Below are 19,389 nucleotides of genomic sequence, written 5' to 3'. Positions count from 1 at the left end.
TTGTAATTACGAATCACATAATTATAAATCGTGATTGAGTTGTTACGAGCTCTCTTATCTTCGTACAGAGCAATGTATGATTTTCATTGACGTATTCAAAAGTATAATAAGCACTATATTCTCGCGAACTGGGCATTATATAATATATTCATATTGCACGTAATTGCGAACGTGACCAGTCAGCTTGTGCAAATAGAACCGGTGGTCCGCAAAATATTAATATGATTACCTTTGGCGCAATTTTACGTAAAAATTCATGGAAATAAAAATGGAATTTCATCTCTAATATTCAACGCCGCACTCAAAATTTATACAAGATCTGACAGAAATATTATATTGACGTCTCTTGTGAATTAAAATTACATTGGCAGTATTTTCATCGCGTTCCAATCCTGATTTATGTGATGTACATTTTAATCGGCACGTTATGTGCTAAAATTCTACAAGAGGAAGAGGGAAATTGGTTAAAAAATTAGAGGGGAAAATTTGAAATGATATATAAAAAGGTCGCTGCGTTCCATTTAAAAACTTGCTTCGTATACACGTCTCGAGTGCCTTCTTCCGGTCTCACGAATCGCATACACGATTGTCCACAGTCTTAACGGCGGCTCTTTACTATCGTGTTAAAGATAAGCGCTTATTACCGCCTGCTGCGAGCAGCTTTACAGTTAACTATGTATTCGTCTAGCGTTTCTCTAAGGAAGGGTCAGATACCGTTGCGGAGGGTTGAGTTTTTCTCAGACGTCACATGTGTACGTACAAGATGCTACAAGAAGTTTAAATTATTCTCAATCGATGCAAGAAAAAGATATATTACTTGTACCTTCGGGAAAGAAATATATTATTAAATATTCTCTTTTTAAGATATCCTTTTTACAACTTGACAAGTCGACAAGCGTGTATATTTAAAAAAGAAATTCTGAGTATCTTTCAACATACAGATTATTATAGGTTATCATCGCGTGTTCACCTTTTAAATTATTCAAATTGTCTGGAACAAAAATCTGTATAAAGCGTTCACGTTTTCAAATATTCACGTTTTCAAATATGTATTTTCAACATCCTGTAAGATCGAGGTCGAGAAGGTCGTACAAGATATCGTAGTAGTAGTGGATATTATACTAGTATGATGTGTAAAATAATTGACTGTAGACCTCGAACGTTATTTATACTCATCGCTAACATACTGTTTGCGCACGATGACGAAGCCGTACGCGCTTTATTCTACGCGTGCAGAAACTTCTCGATGTGATATTACAAACTTTTTACTGTGGAAACAGGTTTCTCAGCCAACACCGTTGAACCAAACATCACGTTAATGCTCGTGAGTTGAAATCTCTATACTTTGCCACTTAGAGAAGAAGCGAATTTATTCGATTCACATATACATCAAAAAGCAGCGAAAAATATGCGATACTCTTCGTACGTAAAAATCGTTCTGAAAGCAGTGGACAGAAAAATAACGAGACTTCCATAAATAAGGAAATACGAGCTCTATAATGAACTTTAATAAAAGATTAAACGTCTCTCATTAATTATCAAGGGATTAACCGAGCAAAGTCGACGACTATCTTTGACCTCGAGCTTTAACGTCGCATAGTCTACATAAGATTTCGACTTTTCAACCCGAGCGCGTGGCGGAAAACAGTCGGGAATAGAAGCGAAAGGCTTGATCTCGGTTGACGAGACCTCTGGCTACGAGACTCTAGGCTGAAAGCTGCTTCTCGTGTTTAAAGGCTGAGCTCGGGATCCGCGTGTCACACCGCGCCGAGAATTGTGCAAGGAGAGATTAGAGGGGGAGAGAAGAGGTGCAAGTGCGATTGTAACGGAAGCGAGAAAATAGGGGCGAGGAAGGAAAACGGAGGCTCGCGCGGACAGCGAAACACGGTCTTACCCTACCTTCCTTTCTGCACAAGCAGCAGGCATCGTTTCAGATACCTCGCGAGAGATCTCGCGCGAGAAACACACTTCGGGTTTCATCCGCGATAGGGATGCGCGCGTGTGCGCCATCGTTCCGCATCTTTTTGTCCCTCTTCGCGCCCTTATCCTCCTCGGCGAATCCGTCTACGGATTGTCTCATCTCGGTCGTTGATCCTTTCTACCGGCTTTAAAAGGATGGAGCACTCCTTAGTTGAAGCAACGTCAACGGTTTCAGCTGGAAACGGATTACCAATGCCCGACTGAAATATTTAGCGCGCCACGCTGAGAGAAAATCGCTACCGCCGTTGCCATACTCTACAAACTTTTGTTGCAAAAACTTGGAATAGAAGCTGACAACGGCTTCTTGTATGAAATTACTTTCAGAGAGATAACTCGCAAAAGATAATTTAAAGCGATTCTCGAGAAGGATGGAGTTTATCGTTTCACTTGACGTTTGCATTAATATTTCTTAATGATACCATAATTCTGATTGTCTGCAGTAGATTTTCATGAAATATTATTTCGGATCATAAAATTTATTATAAAATATATTAAGAACAAAATTGTGTTGGGAGACTGTGTATTATCATCGGCAGAATTGGATATCCTATCCAAATTTCGATAGTTGCTCGAATGTTTTAAAGATTAGATTGTGGCATCAATCACTCGCGGTATCAAATCAAATTTCCAATATTGGAAATGAATAGTACCACGTGGAAAATCATAAGCGCGTGTATCCGGTGAAACCGTAATAAGATAAAAGCCAGGCATCACGGACACTGTCGCGGATGATGATGATGATGATAGAAATGGCGATAAAATGACGATAATATGACGACAGAAACGCCGGAAACACGAAACAATCAGCCGAAGCCTATTATCGTCGTAGATTCGAATCAACAGTAATTAGAGGGAAGTGAATCTAAATGGACGGGGACCTGGTGGGATTGTCCGTTGTCGTCGAAAGGCTTTAAAATTGAGTGCATACAAAGGTAGGCAGGACATGTTTGTACGCTCTGGTTTCTGGTCAATAGAGTTTCCACGTTCTAATCAGCTCTCTCCACGTTATTTGTATTTCCTCTCTGTTCGGCTTTGTGAATCGCGCACAAGATGCATCTCGCCCATTTACGGATTAATTATGTTGACAGAACTGTGATTCTTGGATATAGATCAATAATATCATATTATCTTACCTTTTATACTGGAATGCATTTTATTTTAAAATGCTAGGTAAATATTCAATAACAATAATATTCGCAATTAGAAAGTATTTCGAACAATGTGACGTGTATAATAGCAGCAATAATGACTGTTAAAAATTAATAGAAACGTTACATTGTTTGCAAATATTATATATTCGCAATTCGAATATATAATATTTGCAAACAATGTAACGTTTCTATTAATTTTTAACAGTCATTATTGCCGCTATTATACACGTCACATTGTTCGAATAATTTCGTAATTTAATTAGTATGCTGTGTGTACGGATATCTTTCACTAAATACAACGAAATTTATTTATATTGACATAGATAATTTGTTAATATATTTTAGTAATAAAAATATTAAAAAACATTCATATATTAAATATTAGACATGATTATAGGATTAAATGTCTTTTTTTTCAAAATTTCTCTCTTTAATCTCTTCGTTGAAAACATTTTTCATTATTATTATTCCTTTCTTTCTTGAAGATTAATTAATTTATTATACATTGATATGTTTCATATCACGTGTAGCAAAGTACGAGCAGCGATTTCACAAAAAGGAGCGCGATGTGATCAGCGGGATTAATTCAAACTAACGCGCAGTCACTCGACATTGACGTAAGCAAAAAGGCTAACGTCCCAATTTTGGCGTACGTTGTAAATTATATCGCGTCCCGCGTGCATCCCATTATTCTTCCTTCTCGCTGCGAGCACTCGATCGATTCGTTGACAGTACTTGATTCGGCATAGAGTGCTCTCCGATACACTTCCCGCTTCCATCGAGAATCCTGATTCTGGCACGGTACCTATACCTACTTGGTCCAGATTACCGGGCAGCGATCGCTAGAGCCGATCTACATACGTTTACACGAGGCAATGGAGTAGACAGAACGGAGGACGGGAAACGCGTCGAACGAGGCCCGTTATCGATAAGCGGTTCGTACACTCGATATTATCGAGACACGGCGAGTGAATGCGTGAATGGCTCACGCTTCCTTCAGATATGTGTACACGTGCACATTGGCGCATGTCCCGTCTGTGTGTCGACCGATGCACGCATATATAGCTTCGATTTATCGAATGGCCAAGATACTGGCTCGGCAGAAATATTTCCGAAATCGCACTGAATCTCCATCACCGTCCTGAGAGAATGGGAAGAACGCGGAATAGTGAATCGCACGGATAGTATGATAACGCCGAGAAATACAAATCAGTACAGTTTTATTCAGCATTTATCGGAATCCGTGTCGCTTTTCTAGCGCACGTTAATCGTCAACGGAATTACGTTTTTCGAGGATATTCGGTAGATATAACGCACACTAAAATGATCTGCAATTGAATTAAAAGCGCGATACTAAAGCGAAAATGTCGCTCGAGACTCGTCATAAATTCTCCAGCAGAGCAAAGTTTTCAGCGGGAGAAAAAAGAGATATATAGCGCGCGTTAAAAACGCGTCAAAAACTGGCAGAAGAATTTATATCGCTGAAACGGTGAATCGTACGCTCTAAATATTTTTGACAAATATAGCGTGAGCGGATTATAATCGACAACGCGTGCGTCGAGCCTGAACCATTCGCGAAATTGACACGGTACGTAACTGGCCAAAGGCAGAGATTTCGAGATAAAGAAGCGTTTTTCGATAGCGATCGGTAAAATTGCTAAATGCTAGCCGTCCATGCGGATTAGACCCCAATCTCACGAGGTAGATTACAATACGTGGAATTAGAGTTAATTATGTACTCTTTGGTCGGACTTGGCGGATTGAGGGTGCCCTCGCAACATCCCCATCCTCATCTCACCCGTCTCATAGAGATGGAGATGCGCAGCACGTGGTGCGTTACTACCGATGCTCTAATTACTGGCAATTACCGTTGCCTAATCAATTACGGTAACGCAATCTGCTCGCATACCTGCTACCGGCTGACCAGGTACGGTAATTGAGGTACCCTTCTCGGATCATCGCAACGGAATGTCGTTTGTATCAGCTATGACGGTAGTATCGCGTCGATACTTATTTCCGACCTTCGCAATCGCGTCCCTGTGATTCTTCGTGTTCTGACGATGGAGCGCGTATCCGCCGCGGCAATCTCGTCTGGAACTTGGAAATGTAATAGTAAATCGTGAACGGAATGCAACCGTACAACGAGCAACTGCAATATAAGAATATATTTTTATTACTTTTTGCGTTGTATCTCCGTCTATTCGTACATGCTGCTTCTTGTTCGGCAAGTTTTTCTTTATTTCTAGCTTTTATTACATCCACATGACTGAATCTGACAAGAAAAATATATACATATAGGTACGAAATTAGATTATTAGTTTTATAATATGGTACTCTCGTAGATATTTTTATTTAATAAGATTTTTATGTCAAAATTAATATATCGAATTTATACATTTCAAACGTTTTTCTTTAATATAGTTTTACAGTAAATTATTTATTAATAATATTATTATTATATTATTTATTAATAATATCATTATTATATTACAATTTAATGCGTTATTAAAATTATTTTTAGATTTTATTATTGTTAAAATACACAATTCACGTTTCAAAAAAAAAATAATTAAAAAATTTGAAGATAATAAAATATATATAAATTTTCCCCTGACTTTTCAGTAGCTTTATTTTAATGACAGAGATTTAAGAAAAGATGTCCTAAATAGGGTGCATAAGTAATTGCCGTTTATAGCAGGTAGCATGGCGAGTTGCGTTGTATCTCGTACGATGAACTATTTTATGAGCAGTTTCTCGTGTTACGACAGAGCCTGGTGTTTTGTTTAAATAGATTGCGTTACGATTTCGATAAGGTGTGTACCAGATGTTCTCAGTAGACACCATACCTTGAACGAGAATACTCCGGCGATCAGTTTACGAGCTCTGATACAGACTAAAAGGTCTGACTAAAGGTACTTAAAGCTTTCCCGGAGAGAGAGAGAGAGAGATGCGCGTTTCAATGATGCTCGAATCAAACTTTCGCTCAATATTCACGATTCGAATTTAAGTAAAATACTTAACAAATTGTGTATAGCTATTCTTGATTATAAAAAAAAATATTAAAAAACAAATATAAAGATAAGTAAAGGATTCTGTATTGAAATATTTATAAAAAAAAAAACAATCTTTCGAAAAAAATATATTATTATGTGTAATAAATTAAATTATTTATTTAGGATTATATATATGTACACAATATCGATCAAAAGTATTGCATATAATCCTCAAAAAACACAAGTAAATGATTACGATTTTTATTTTTTTCCTCTAGCTGTTTCGCTCATAAAATTATTAAATATAAAATAATAGTAATGAAATATGATTTGGTAATATTTATATATATATTTTTTTGTTTATTAAAATAAATCTCCTGTTTTTATACGTAATGCAATACTTTGATCCGGTATCTTACATACATACGTGTGTAATTTTGATGAAATTTTATGGGTTACATTACAATTACAATTATTTTCATTTTTTATATTCGTTTCGACAGATATTTTTTACATTTAACGCAATATAATTTCGAATTTCTTTTATATAACCATATATATACAAAAATGTTAAATATAAAAATTTGCTCATAAACCGATTATGTTTGTCGAAATGAGTATAAAAGATGGGAATAATTCATTGCAGGTGTAATGCGAGTTATAAAAAATTTCATTAAAATTCCACTAAAATAATAAGAAGTATTTCGCGGTTATATAAACATAAATTTAATCCGTCGCGTTTCTTACAGGCTATAAAACGGACGAATGGAGCGCATAAATCCACCATCGCTAATACATACATACATGCATACATGCGCGAGCAATCATCATTATTTAAGCGTACGTACGTATGTACACGTGCGCACATATACACGCGGACATTTCGCCTGCAATGTAGAGCATTTCGTTGTCGACATCAGGCACCAAGAGGCATGAAGTGGCTTTTGCACGAACACGATAAGCCGCGTATCAATCATTGCTTCGGTCGTGTAATTGAACAAGAATGGGGGATACCGGGGCGGACGCGAATGGAAAAAGAGGAAGGCTCTTCGGCGGAACGGAAGACAGAGATAGAACGTCACCGTAATGATCTTTTTCCATGGTCGCGTGGGAGTCGTCGGGATACGAGGCGTGTACCTGTAAGCGTGTACAGAGTGTTTCGAAAGTGCAAGCCCGGGACGATGAGATTGCATTCAACACCCGAAGCTCCCGATGGGAAATCTCGAGGCGGACTTGAGAGCATTAAACGGCCCTTTAACAAGGTAACGCACTTCGAAATTTACGAATGCACCCCATGTGACACACTAACAACAAGCTCACTCGGTCTGAGGAAGGGGAGACAGGGAGGGGAGGGGGAGAGGAAGGGTCGTTTTGCAAACTCGCAAGCTCACTTAACCGACTTTCTCCTAACGGAACCATTCCGCGATTACGTACCCGGAATTTCGAAAATCTCGCCGTCACTCGGGATGTAAGAGAAGCGCGCACACATCACGTCGGTTTTATACGTGATGCCATTTCGGACGACATTTGGATCTTATATGTAACGTTTATCTCCGCATCCATTTCCCGAAATAGTTTGTCTTCGGGAGAGAGAATGAAGGAAAATCGATAGTAGCGTTTAGCGCTTCCTCTCCTAAGGAAAAACTTGTTTAGAAAAGTGATCGAGAATAGATTATAAGGAAAGGAAAGGCAAGGGGAATACCAGTTACACGGCAGATTGAAATTTCACGAAAACTCCATCTTCCACAAAGTAAAGCTTCTTCAATCATGATAAAAGGCGTCCGTTATTTGCGGATATAAGCATTAAGCGTACGCTTATGAAGTATAATGCACTATTCGAAAGTAATATATCGATCGGTCGGCAAGATGGTCAAACGGGTAACAAGTATAAAGCAATTACCTTGGCATTATGCTCGTCCAGCTCGGGATCACGGTTGTACGATGTTGGCCCTGATCGATCGAGAGACCAGGCTATTAATTATCCGAGATAGGTTCGAGCCAATGCACGTCGGGGTTAAGTGACTTCCTGGCACCGAGGAGGAGCCATTGTTTTGTCGGACATCTTCCTCCGTAGGAAAGGTTCGTGGATGAGCCACGGATATAATCGACCCGTGCTTAGATACAGTCGACCCTCGACGAGTCGTGACCGAGTTCGCGCGATTCGATTGAGCTTCCGCCGCTTTGCGATCTACGTCGAGGAGGAAGATTGCCTCTTTTGTTCGTTAGGACGTTTCCCTCGAAAAGAATAGACTGTCCGACACTCTGTATCGCTCAGATTAAAGATCTCGTTAAGAAATGAATAATGGGACCGAGATTCCGCAAATAATGAACGACACGGAAATCTTTCCTGCGATTTCGCGAAATGATAGCGATGTATAATTTCGTTGAGACAAGGATAGAATTATCTACAAAATGTATTCGACTTAAGTGAGAAAACCATCAATGACTCGCTACTGAATAAATTGATGATAAGTTGGCGTTATAAATTTCTAACTCGGAATTTGATTATTTTCTCGAAATCACGGTGCAATATTAATGACATCAGGAAAGTAAAAGCAGTAATATCGCGCGCGATATTTTTGCGCGTTATCAGCGTCAGGCAGTTCCATCGACAGAGGATCAATTTAATACGCACGATTAACGTCTGGGAGTCTGCGAAGTGTCCCGACACTTTTTCAGGTTCTTCATAATGAAGAGTCGTCCGATATTAAAGTAGAAAGTAGGAAGGAACTGAGAGGAGGAAACGGGTGATACCTTTATGTCGCGTTATGATGTAACGACGTTACATCGAAGTAATATCGTTATGAGCTCGAATCGTTGCCGATATAATTGATAAGACGAAACGTTTTACGCTGATTATCCGCTATTCTCCTATAATTTATTTTTAATTATTTTCTGCCAACTGCAGGAGGGCATCGATCTATCGTTGGTTAACCAATTCGATCCGATGCGTCCGATGTATTCAGCATGTCGCGGCACCGCACGCGCGTATAATTTAGAATTTATAACAATGTGAATTATATATGACTGTGTCGTGCACTATTGACAACGAACTTAATAGTAGTAGTTAGTCAACAACGTTAATTATCAATATATTTTATCAATTAAATTATGTTATATATAATTTGTTATATATAATTAATTAATATTCATTTAAACGGCAATATTCATTTAGATATTTGCTATTTGTTTCCACGTGCTCTAGCGATTATGCATATTTGAAATCGAGTTAATGGAATTTAGCAAATAGTTATACGATATGTCAAAGCTGTCATTATTATCTCGACTTAAAAGAGGAGAAATTTAAATGAGCAGATCTTACGTACTCTGTACTATATCTGAAGATTTTAATAAGAGCGCTGAGTAAAGAAAGAAACAGGATATAAGAGATCTTAGTATTTGAAGATTTTATATTAAAGTTCTACCGTTATACACTCTTTCCTTTTTAAAGCAGAATAAAAAGATTACATCTTATTGTACACAGACCTTAAAAGTGCGACTTTTAAGTATAATTAATTCCTTTAACTGCATTGCAATCTACGTGATCTTTTACCGATGTACGATTTAATACTTTAGAGAGTCATCGTTCAATATCGCGTTCGCGTGCAGATAACTACGTGTACCTCCTTAATGTCAGTTGCAACGAAGAAGCGCAACAAGAAACTCTCGTACGCTGAAAATAGATACGGAGCATACCGTTAAGTGAAACACGATATATAACAAGTTTCGAAGCGTGGGCCAGGATGAAGACTCCATTTCCGCGTCTTTCGTCGGATCGTCCTTATCTCCGTCCGGATGCGATCCCTTTGAATAGAGCGTAATTTAAGGAACATCTCGCTCCATTATCCCAACATCAAATTTAAATCGAGCGGTCTCATCCGCGGACGTATCTCCATAGATCGCCTCTCACCGAATTTATTCCGAATTTAAATGGCGCGTCGGCGACGGGAAGTCCGCGATACCCGCGATGCGTGTGCGCAAGAATACCGGAAATTGCAGCGTTCACCCACTCGCTTGCGCACAGACGGTATATTATATATTATTTAGTTGTGCGGGTAAACCGCGAGAGCTCTGAAATATCGCGATCCCCCGCTCTCCTCGACCTCGATCGATATCTACGGGACGAGCCCACGCGAACATAATTTGCGAAAGCCTCGGTTTTCCGTCCGAGCCGTGAGAGACACAACGGAATCCACATGCGAGCTCACGGAGCACCGACAGAGAAGAACGCGAGAAGAGGAGAACGCGCGCGCCTTGTAACCGTGGTTCAAATGGACCATTGTTCTAGCCGATGGTTCGACGACCACCCTTCGCCCAAACAAAACGATCGAGACGTCGAGATCTATGGTGCCGGACCGCGAGCGGGTCGACCACGTGGGCCGTCTTGACCTATTCGACCGGTAAACGCTCCTCTCTCTCTCTCTCTCTTTCTCTTCCTCTCTTTGACGACAAAAAAAAATAGAAGCTACATATTCTTAAAATTCGAATTACCGTCGATAGTCGACGGCCAAATATAATTGTCTGGCGTGTACGATGCTCGTTAATTAGAAGGCATAGAAATTGTAATTAGACCTTTATCGCAATGCGCATTGTGTGCATTGTGCAGTCTAATTACGTCTGACTGTCGTAACTGCTGTTGATTGTAGCGCGAACAATTATGACGAGTGGTAGAAGATGAATGCGATAACGGCGTGTGCGCTTCATATTTACGGCTTTTTGTGATTTATGCGTTATTTAATTTGCGCGATTATTGCGAATGCTTTTACCGCGCGTTTTTTTTCCATTATGATTTATGAAATGCAGACGGGCAAATTGATATTCTCTACTGTGTGTACGAACGTGCACGCAGGTGTGCGTACGATAAACTTGGAGAAAATAATTGTTAATCGCATAGTCGCATATAATTGGTCAGAGACGATAACTACTTCGATTCTCGTGCGAATATTGTCAGTTGGTGCTCGCGTTAATCATTAGTCGGTTTAATACGCCGAAAATAGTAATTGGAGCGAATTATGATCGATTTCCTGCGTGGAAACAAACGGATGACGAGGGGGGCGCAAGTCATCCAACTCGAAAAAGAAGGAAACTTCAACCCGGCTTATGCTCAACGAGCGTAACTTATTCCCTGATTTGAAATTCAGCACCATATCTACCATTTACGTCTATAACACGTGTATGCCTGTCGATTGTTGTTCGTGACTCCGTATAAGCCACGTATAAGCCACGTAACTATACTGCACATTTTCTTGGCTTTTTTCACGAGAAACAGAAGATACCAGGAAACACGTCGGACCATCGAGTATCTCGTTTCACTTTTATTCTCGTATACATCCTTTCTTCCTCTTACATGGCTGTTTTATTTTTTAAATAATAGGATGGCTCTTGTTTTTGTTCATTTTATAGATCTTTCTCTTTTTAACAAGTCTCTTTAATTTATTCGCAAAATATCTGTAGGCAAGATTTTCATACGCTGTTATTACAATTTGTGGCTGTTTTTATTCTCGCTTTTCTTCAGTGAATTATTAGACCGTTTAATTAGATAAGAGTGTTATGTAAGCTTGACGATGCGAATACATTCAACTTGCTTGAAAACAAGATACAAGGTGTGTCACAAGGAAGATAGAAAAGTAGCGTGGAAGGTAGAGATATGCATGCATTACATCGAAACGTTTAATTGTGTTGGTTTTTTTAATCACAAGCAAAACCGCTATTAAAAGAAACTAACACGAACTATTTTAACGTACGCGCTATTGTTTCCGCATTGTTCTCACGAACATCCATGGATAGTGTCGCTACATTAAAAATATTTTCCATCCAAAAAACGAAAAGATCAATCATTGCAAACATTTATAACATAATTGTAACACAAAAATGATAGCATTGCGATTGTTTTTCCATTAGGGGTGGGATGTGTTTAAGTGAGATTGATGTCATGATTCGTATCGAGTGCCGAAATATCGAAAACGATTGAAACATTCGTGGAGAGGATGTATCGGTGCGGGATACTTGAGCTTCGGGCTTGTACGCCATCATTTCGTACACACCGGTGCGAGGCGGAAAGATTATTTGCAAGCGCGAGAAACAAAGGGATCGCCTGTGCGAAACGAATCGAGATACCTCTTTGCCTGCATCTTTCGTGAGTTTTTTTTTCTGCGTTCGCTTTTTATTCCCGGCGGGCCAATCGGTCCAATCGGCGAGCTTTGTCCGCGTGCCGATCCATATGTCGGATACGTACGTATGAGAAACGAAAAAATTGCGAGTGGGGGAAGAGGGGATCAATGCGTAATGGAAGATCCTCTCTCATTCCCTCTCCTACCCACCGGCCAACCTTTCGCGGCAGTCACGGGCGAGTCACGATGAATGGCCGGTATTACTTTATCGGCGACCAGGCTAAATCGAAAATTGAAAAACGGACGGCGCGCGATGAAAGAAAGTAGGTCGTGCTCCGGGTGCTACCGACGTCATTCTTCCCCTTTTGTACTTCTCGCTATCTCGCGTCTTGCCTAACGTGAACCTTTCTCTTCCTTTTCAGCGACTAATGCCGGCAATCCTTAAGCTGCTTCCCAGTGACGAGGCCATATGTTAATTGCGCGGAAGAATAACGGCTTGGCCGATGAAGTAGAATGTATATTACGATTAACAGTTAAAATTTATTTTATCGCTAAAATATAGGTATCTTGAAATCTGTATGTTTTGATTATCAAGACGTTTCGTAAGGATGTAATTATTTCATTATAACTTTGTTTTATTACTTTGTCGATGTTTGTGCTAATGATAAATTTATCTAGTTAATTTCTAACTTCTATCCGAGTGACTGCGTTCCTTAATATACAGGGTGAGTCTGATGAAATATTTTGAATCATTGCAGATCACTCGATGCCAAACTTTTATTCTAATCTTGTAAATATCCCGATAATAGTTAGATTGACTTTTCGAAAAGATTTTCCGATACAAAAGTTATTAAATTTATTGAACTATCGAGGAAATACATATAACTCAAAAGTATTCCTTTCTATAAAAAAAAAAAAGAAATTTTAGTGTAAAAAAGACATTCCGGACACTGAAAATCACATAGCATGTCTTCTTGCCCTATAATTTTGATAATGGGCATCTGCCTCTATTTTTAGTCATTTTCGAGAAAAGTGTAGTAAACTTTTTGTCAGGCTCACCCTATATATACATGTATATACATGCATATTAGATACTTGTAGTAATTTTATATGCAATTAATAATAAGTGCGTAGCAATTATGCGTAATTTGCAACAGAATTTTAGTAGGTGCATAATCGTAGTTTATTGCTCCTCGAACAGGTGGGTACACACGTGCGTTACAACTTGCTTAAGACTGATAGAGCCAGTTTTTCCGCAACTAGTGCAACGAATACTGGCGATTTACCGCGGCATATAACTTAAACAGGTGTATGCATAAGTCAATCTGTCAACCGGTTAATTTCCCCATGGATAACACCGACATAAAGATTAATCAGAGACGAAGGCATAAAGCATGTTCAGCGTAAGAGCTTATAATTATCTCCTTTTTTAACTCTTTCCTACACTATTTCCTACATTTTTGTTATAAATACGCTGATACGAGTTTCTACAGAGAAATTTACACTGGCCTATCAAATACTTTCGATTAGATCCGACTAGGATGATCGGGAGGAAAGAGGGGAGAGATAAAAAAGCAAATGGGACAACATGCGAAATTCTCTTTCTGTCGTTTGTTCGACGGCCCGGGACGACTTAAAGAGGGACGGAAAGGAGTCTCCGTGCCATCATCATTAGTCCCGCTCTACCGGTAATCGTGATCGTTCTTACGAACGCACAAATTGCCTTTCAAATTGCTCCCCCCTGAGAAAACAGGGCCCGGTGCCAGAGATGCCCTCTTTTTAACGCGGATGAGAGGAGGAAGAGCTCGATGCATCGCGTAGGGTGATAAAGCGAGATAGGACGGACAAGATAAAGAGAAAGAGGGAAAAGGTTCTCGTCCTCCTGCGGTTCAGGATCCCTTCGTGGAAACGCGGTAATGGCGAGGTCTTCTACGATCGTTTTTCTCCGTTCCCTTTCAATGATGCTGTATCCACACTCGAAAAGGGGACGAGATCTTTCAATTTTGTACATGTGGAAAAGTTGTCTCCATGCTACACGATTGTATCTGCTGTTTACACGGAGCAACATAAGACGGTTGAAATCAAATGAAGACCGCCCGGCGATTGGTTTCTTGAAAAGAGCCGTATACATGGCGCCGGCAAATCGTAAACGAAAATAAATTGTCTTGTGGTCTCTCAGACGCGATTACATTTAATGCTTCATTGAGAGCTTGCACATCTATTTATATTCATGAGTTAAGACTGTCATTTGCACTACAGTTTATTCTAATGTTTATTTATTATTATATTAATATTTATTTATTGCCGAAGAAAAACTATCCATTTTGTTTCTAAAAAAAAAAACAGTCTAAAAAAATTTAGAAAATATATTTAAAAAAAGTAATAGGGTTTAATAACAAGATTTGTTAATTTAATATTGAGAATTTACTCACATAATGGAACTACATACATATTCGTGTAAAAATGTACCAAATATATGGAATGTCGCTAAGTGATACAGCGATATCATAAGGATCGGCTGGCGTCATTAATAATCGTTACCAACTATCGGATCTCAGCGAGACAGCTGCATGATATATCACAATCTAAAACTGCTTTGGTGAGCCAACAAAGAGTGAACTCCAATTCATAAACCTCTCGCCAGGCAAAGTCGATGTTCTTGTCAATACGTCCGGCCTGTGAAGCCATAATGTAGATTCTCCCGACCGCCGGTATCTAACGGCCGTGATCTTTTTTTTTTCGAGATCACCGTTCACGGTCTACAGCGAAGCCTAACTAGCCAATTAAATGAAAAGCGGCTATCGTCACAAGATGAAGGTAACTACCCGTGGCACCGCGCAATTACCGGGAAAAAGCACGGTGCTAAAAGATTCATAGCTGCTACTGGGATTCGTGCCTCGGTGTTCCTTCCCTGTTGGCTAAAAATAATTTCTTTGTCAATGCTTGTATCTACTCCCACACAAACGCTCTGTTTATTTTAAAACCGTTTTAAAACGTTCAAGCTTTAAGAGTGCCGGCTCTTTTAATATTCTTCAAAATTTTCGCAGAGGATAACGATTGTAATCTTTATTTTAAATACGTTATGTAAAAATTTCGCTGTTAATTTGCGCAATTAAAATTAATTAGTACGAAACTTTTATTTTCCCTCTGAGAAGTATTATTCTAAAAACATAACAAGCTGGAAACTTGCAATTTCTTTTGCGCGTTTCACTAGGAAAGACAAGTGTGCACCCGACGCACGTAATTACCAGATAAATTTCACAGCGTTAAAAGATTCATGCGTGCCGCCGGAGTCGAAATTTCTTTTTCCCCGCACGCGCAAGAATAATTTTACTTTCCACATTCGTAGCGCACGCGTTTCGCAGAAATTACCATTACCTTCGTGAAATATACACGATTCGATCTGCTAGATTTATATCCTCGGTATGGCGGTCCCCATTTTTTCAGATAAGCGAGTGGAAAGCGTGGATAGAGAGAAGATTCATTCTCCGTTAGAATGTCAGATGAGCGTAACAGGATGCTACCTACGCATATCATTCAAGGAGCGCGATGTCTCGAGGATCCAGACCCTTCTCCAACAGCGTTGATTTCACTTTCGACATGGCAAGCTCGGTCTCTGACGCATATTTAGAGCGAAGGAATTCCGGTAGATAGAGAAAGTTGGTATTGGGCACAGATATAATTTGGTACGAGTTGACGGGTATATTTTGTACGCGTTGAATCTATCCTTTCCAGGATACAAGAGGCAACGCGGTGGTAAATTCTTATCGCGGAATGTTAGTGGAGAATACCTTGCTTGGTACAATGTTTCAGAGAATAAGCTGTATGTTTTAGGGAGAAGAACAGCGTTCCGTTTTACGAGCGATATCGCTAAGAGTAATGCTTCACAGGCAGAACTATGTCGGATAGTAGATAAGGTAAACTCCACTAGACAGGCTGGAAAGCGAAATTTGCTTCGTTATTAGATATGGCCATTACTCGCAATATCCGTTCAAAGTGTTATTCATGGTGCTCCAAGATAGATCGATTATAATTTTCCTGGTATTTGTTATAATGTAATTACACGGACTTTTAGTCAAGTATATTAAATTTATAAAATGCATACATTTAATACGAATAGACATATATAATATCATATAAATAGATATTTAATAGTTAATGGTCGATATAATTATATAATGAAATATTCTCTTGCAATTATGTAAAAAGATAAATGAAAAATTATGTACTTAAATTTCCATTATATTTTATATATGCCGTATAAATTTATAATATATTATAAAAAGAAGTGTATAGAGATATGAACAGAATATATACCTTGTACGATGCGATTTTCTTAGGTAACGTGCTATCTTAGTAACTTTATATGATATACGACGTATACGGAATAGTAATTTTCTATGATGTATGCGGGAATATTTCATGATCGAAAATTCCTACTTGTGTGTCTTGTGAAATATTTAGTGTCAAGAGCAATTAACTAGTTTTCTTTAAAGTGCTGATCACGGTACGCGAGTCAAAGTTATTTTTATAAAGTAGCGGTTATAAATATTTGTGGAATTTATACATGCATAAGAAATTATACGGAGACGCTGAATGTTCACGAGAGTTATTTCTTCGTCCCGAGAGACGAGCTTCTACGCGCCGTCGAAGTTGGCGCGTGTACATTTTATTTTTAAAGCAGTGCGTACATGGAGTATGCAAAGGATCATTGAGAATTTTAATTAAAGAAATTAAGCGTGCCGTTATGGGCTTTAAATTTCTGTAAATACGAGAAAACGGGTATACGTTATGTCGCGGGCTCTCTAGAAGACACTAATTGTGTTTACGATCGCTTAAGCCTGGCCCCTTTGACGTTGTCGCTCGTAAAGCAAAACCTAAAGTCGAAATTATGGCGCCTCCTCGGCTTGGTTTCGCATTTTTTTTCCACAAATTAAGTACCCATAAAATCAAATTATTTTTTATGTCCCCGTGGGCTTGAGTAATGCCCTGGGATTCGAATCGGCGCGAATTCGTTTCTTTGCGAAGGTTACCACGACCGACGATTAATTTGTCCGGTTAATTAAGAATCGTTCGCGATAACGCAAGACGTATCCATTGAAAAAATTAATCGAGCTCCTTCAACACGTCATCAAAGATAATGCGTCGTTATTTTCGATCTTTGTCGAAAATTTTACGAGCGTTCCACAGTTTCACGTTCGCCATCGTATAAAACGCCTTGAACCCTTATCCCCCTAATCTTGTACGTTATACCCACTCGCTAATACGACCGCGTCTTTTTCTCGTATGCCTCGCAGCATTTTCCACCGCGGTATCGCATAATGTAATCTTAGGTCCAGCAATTCATAGATTCCACGCTTGATAGAAGTTCGAAAGTTTCGCCGAGGATCGTATGTTTCGTTTTGTAGCGCACTCTTTATCCGCGGAGATAATCACGTTTGATATACTTTAACGGGTCGAACAGGTTTTTCAAGATGCGCGCATAGCCATTTACGCAGGGAATTTGTAATGATATAATTAAGTTTACATGAAGAAGGTTTCCCACATGTTTTGCGATACATGCTAAAAAATGTAAAAAAACCTCTCAAGGTATCGTGTTGTCTAAACATTTTTCATCATGCGTATTAATCTGATTAAAGAATAAAGAATAAATTTCTTTTTATTCTGCAATCAAATTTTATGTAACAAGTAAAGATATTTAGCAAGTTTATAGTGAACATATTTTTACTGATAAACGTCAATTTTTTTTATTAATTAAATTTTATTATTATTAATTTATGATTATTTTTATTATTATTATTATTACAAATAGAGGAGAAATATATTAATTAGATGTAATAATTCATTGCAAAAAACTCTCAGATAATTATAGTTTTTTTTAAGTTAATTTAATTATTAATGTAACTGTTAATGTAATTGTTAATAATTATGTCAATGGTTTACATAAATTCTCTTCGATTACATAATAGCCATAATTCAACTCAATGGCCTGATTTGACAGTATGCTATGCATCATTGTCGCAAAGCACGTGCATATGGGGCACATATCGATGCCGCTACGCAAATGCCACCCAGAAGTTGATCGCAATTAAAACATGATACGAATGGAAAGAAGGAAAAGAACGTATCTGGACATTCCAGAGAGTCGACGACGGTGCCAGAAATACGGTTCTTTTGGCGAGCGTATCGAACCAGACGCGGCAGTGATAACTCCAATAATTGCATCAAACGGTAACTAGAACATGCTAAGTGCGTCTCATCTATGCGGTAGAATCTATTTGCGGTGCTGTACAGGTGCGAACATATCGACGGCGCATAGGGACCCGAACACGTGCGCTGCCCGATGCAAGCGACCACACGCGTCAGCATCCAAAGGCAAACGAGGTGCCGACCAGTCGGGTCAGCGTTGTGTATGATCAAACGGGCTATGCATACGAATTTACATTAACGCCGTCTCCTTCATGAACATCGATCGGCCGCGCGATAGGAGGTACGGATAGAAATTTGCTGCTACAACAGGTCTCTAAACGGCGTTCCGTTTCGATCGGTATGTTTTCGGAGGTTGCTCGTTAACTGTCTCTTTGCGGTAGGTGATGTCGAAACTGATTAGCGCTCTTGCCTAGACGAGAATGCGATAATTTAAACGAATTATTAGTGTAACGAAAAGAAATGGGAGATATCTGCATTACGCGCGTTTTGAATCAACACAGGTAACGTAAAAATATTTCGGAACTCTGCTCATTTTCTTTACTATGTGACTCTGACACTTTGTTTGATTATTAAATCGTAAGCATTGATCGATATAAATTGACATATTAGCGCTCGTGGAGATAAAAAGGAAAGGAGAGATGGATAGCGTGTAATCCGAAGATGAAGTTGTGACGAGGAGCGAGAAAATTGTCAAGTTTTGTGGGCTATCCGTGTTTACACATCGTGTAAATCTGGTCGTCTGCAAGAGATGGTGAACAACGGCTGCCCACGGTCAGGTCCCCGGAGGCTTTTCATGAGCGGAGGAAGGGCAGCCTGGTCCATGCAAAACTTTTCAATGGACCTCCATCACAATAGGATGGCGGTTTACATTTATTAGACCCGCGGCGAAATGCTTAGTTTGCATTTGAAACCTGCCGTCCACCCTCATTCACGGTGCTTCATCGC

General features: G+C 39.1%; 1 protein-coding gene and 1 long non-coding RNA gene across 4 annotated transcripts in view; one reads left to right on the top strand and one right to left on the bottom strand.

Moving 5' to 3' along the window:
* Sli (slit guidance ligand) overlaps positions 1 to 19,389 on the bottom strand; it is a 322,565-nt gene that overhangs the window by 142,694 nt on the left and 160,482 nt on the right. Inside the window, exon 1 of one of the 3 annotated variants that reach the window (XM_083092313.1) lies at positions 5,041 to 5,180. The exons of the other annotated variants lie outside the window; for them this stretch is intronic. Coding sequence (XP_082948439.1) covers positions 5,041 to 5,090 — 50 coding nt within the window. The 5' untranslated portion in view covers positions 5,091 to 5,180. Of the gene's footprint in view, positions 1 to 5,040; positions 5,181 to 19,389 lie in introns of those variants that run through there. 3 annotated transcript variants of the gene reach the window in all.
* Positions 1 to 19,389, top strand: part of LOC145967443 (uncharacterized) — a 118,701-nt gene that overhangs the window by 62,597 nt on the left and 36,715 nt on the right. The gene's annotated exons all lie outside the window — the stretch shown is intronic.

Source organism: Camponotus vicinus, unplaced genomic scaffold, assembly GCF_025532165.1.
Source record: "Camponotus vicinus isolate PSW18456_S1 unplaced genomic scaffold, iyCamVici1.0 SCAF_1, whole genome shotgun sequence".
Classification (NCBI taxonomy): domain Eukaryota; kingdom Metazoa; phylum Arthropoda; class Insecta; order Hymenoptera; family Formicidae; genus Camponotus; species Camponotus vicinus.
The sequence above is the reverse complement of the archived record's forward strand: the minus strand, read 5'-3'. Positions and strand labels throughout refer to the sequence as shown.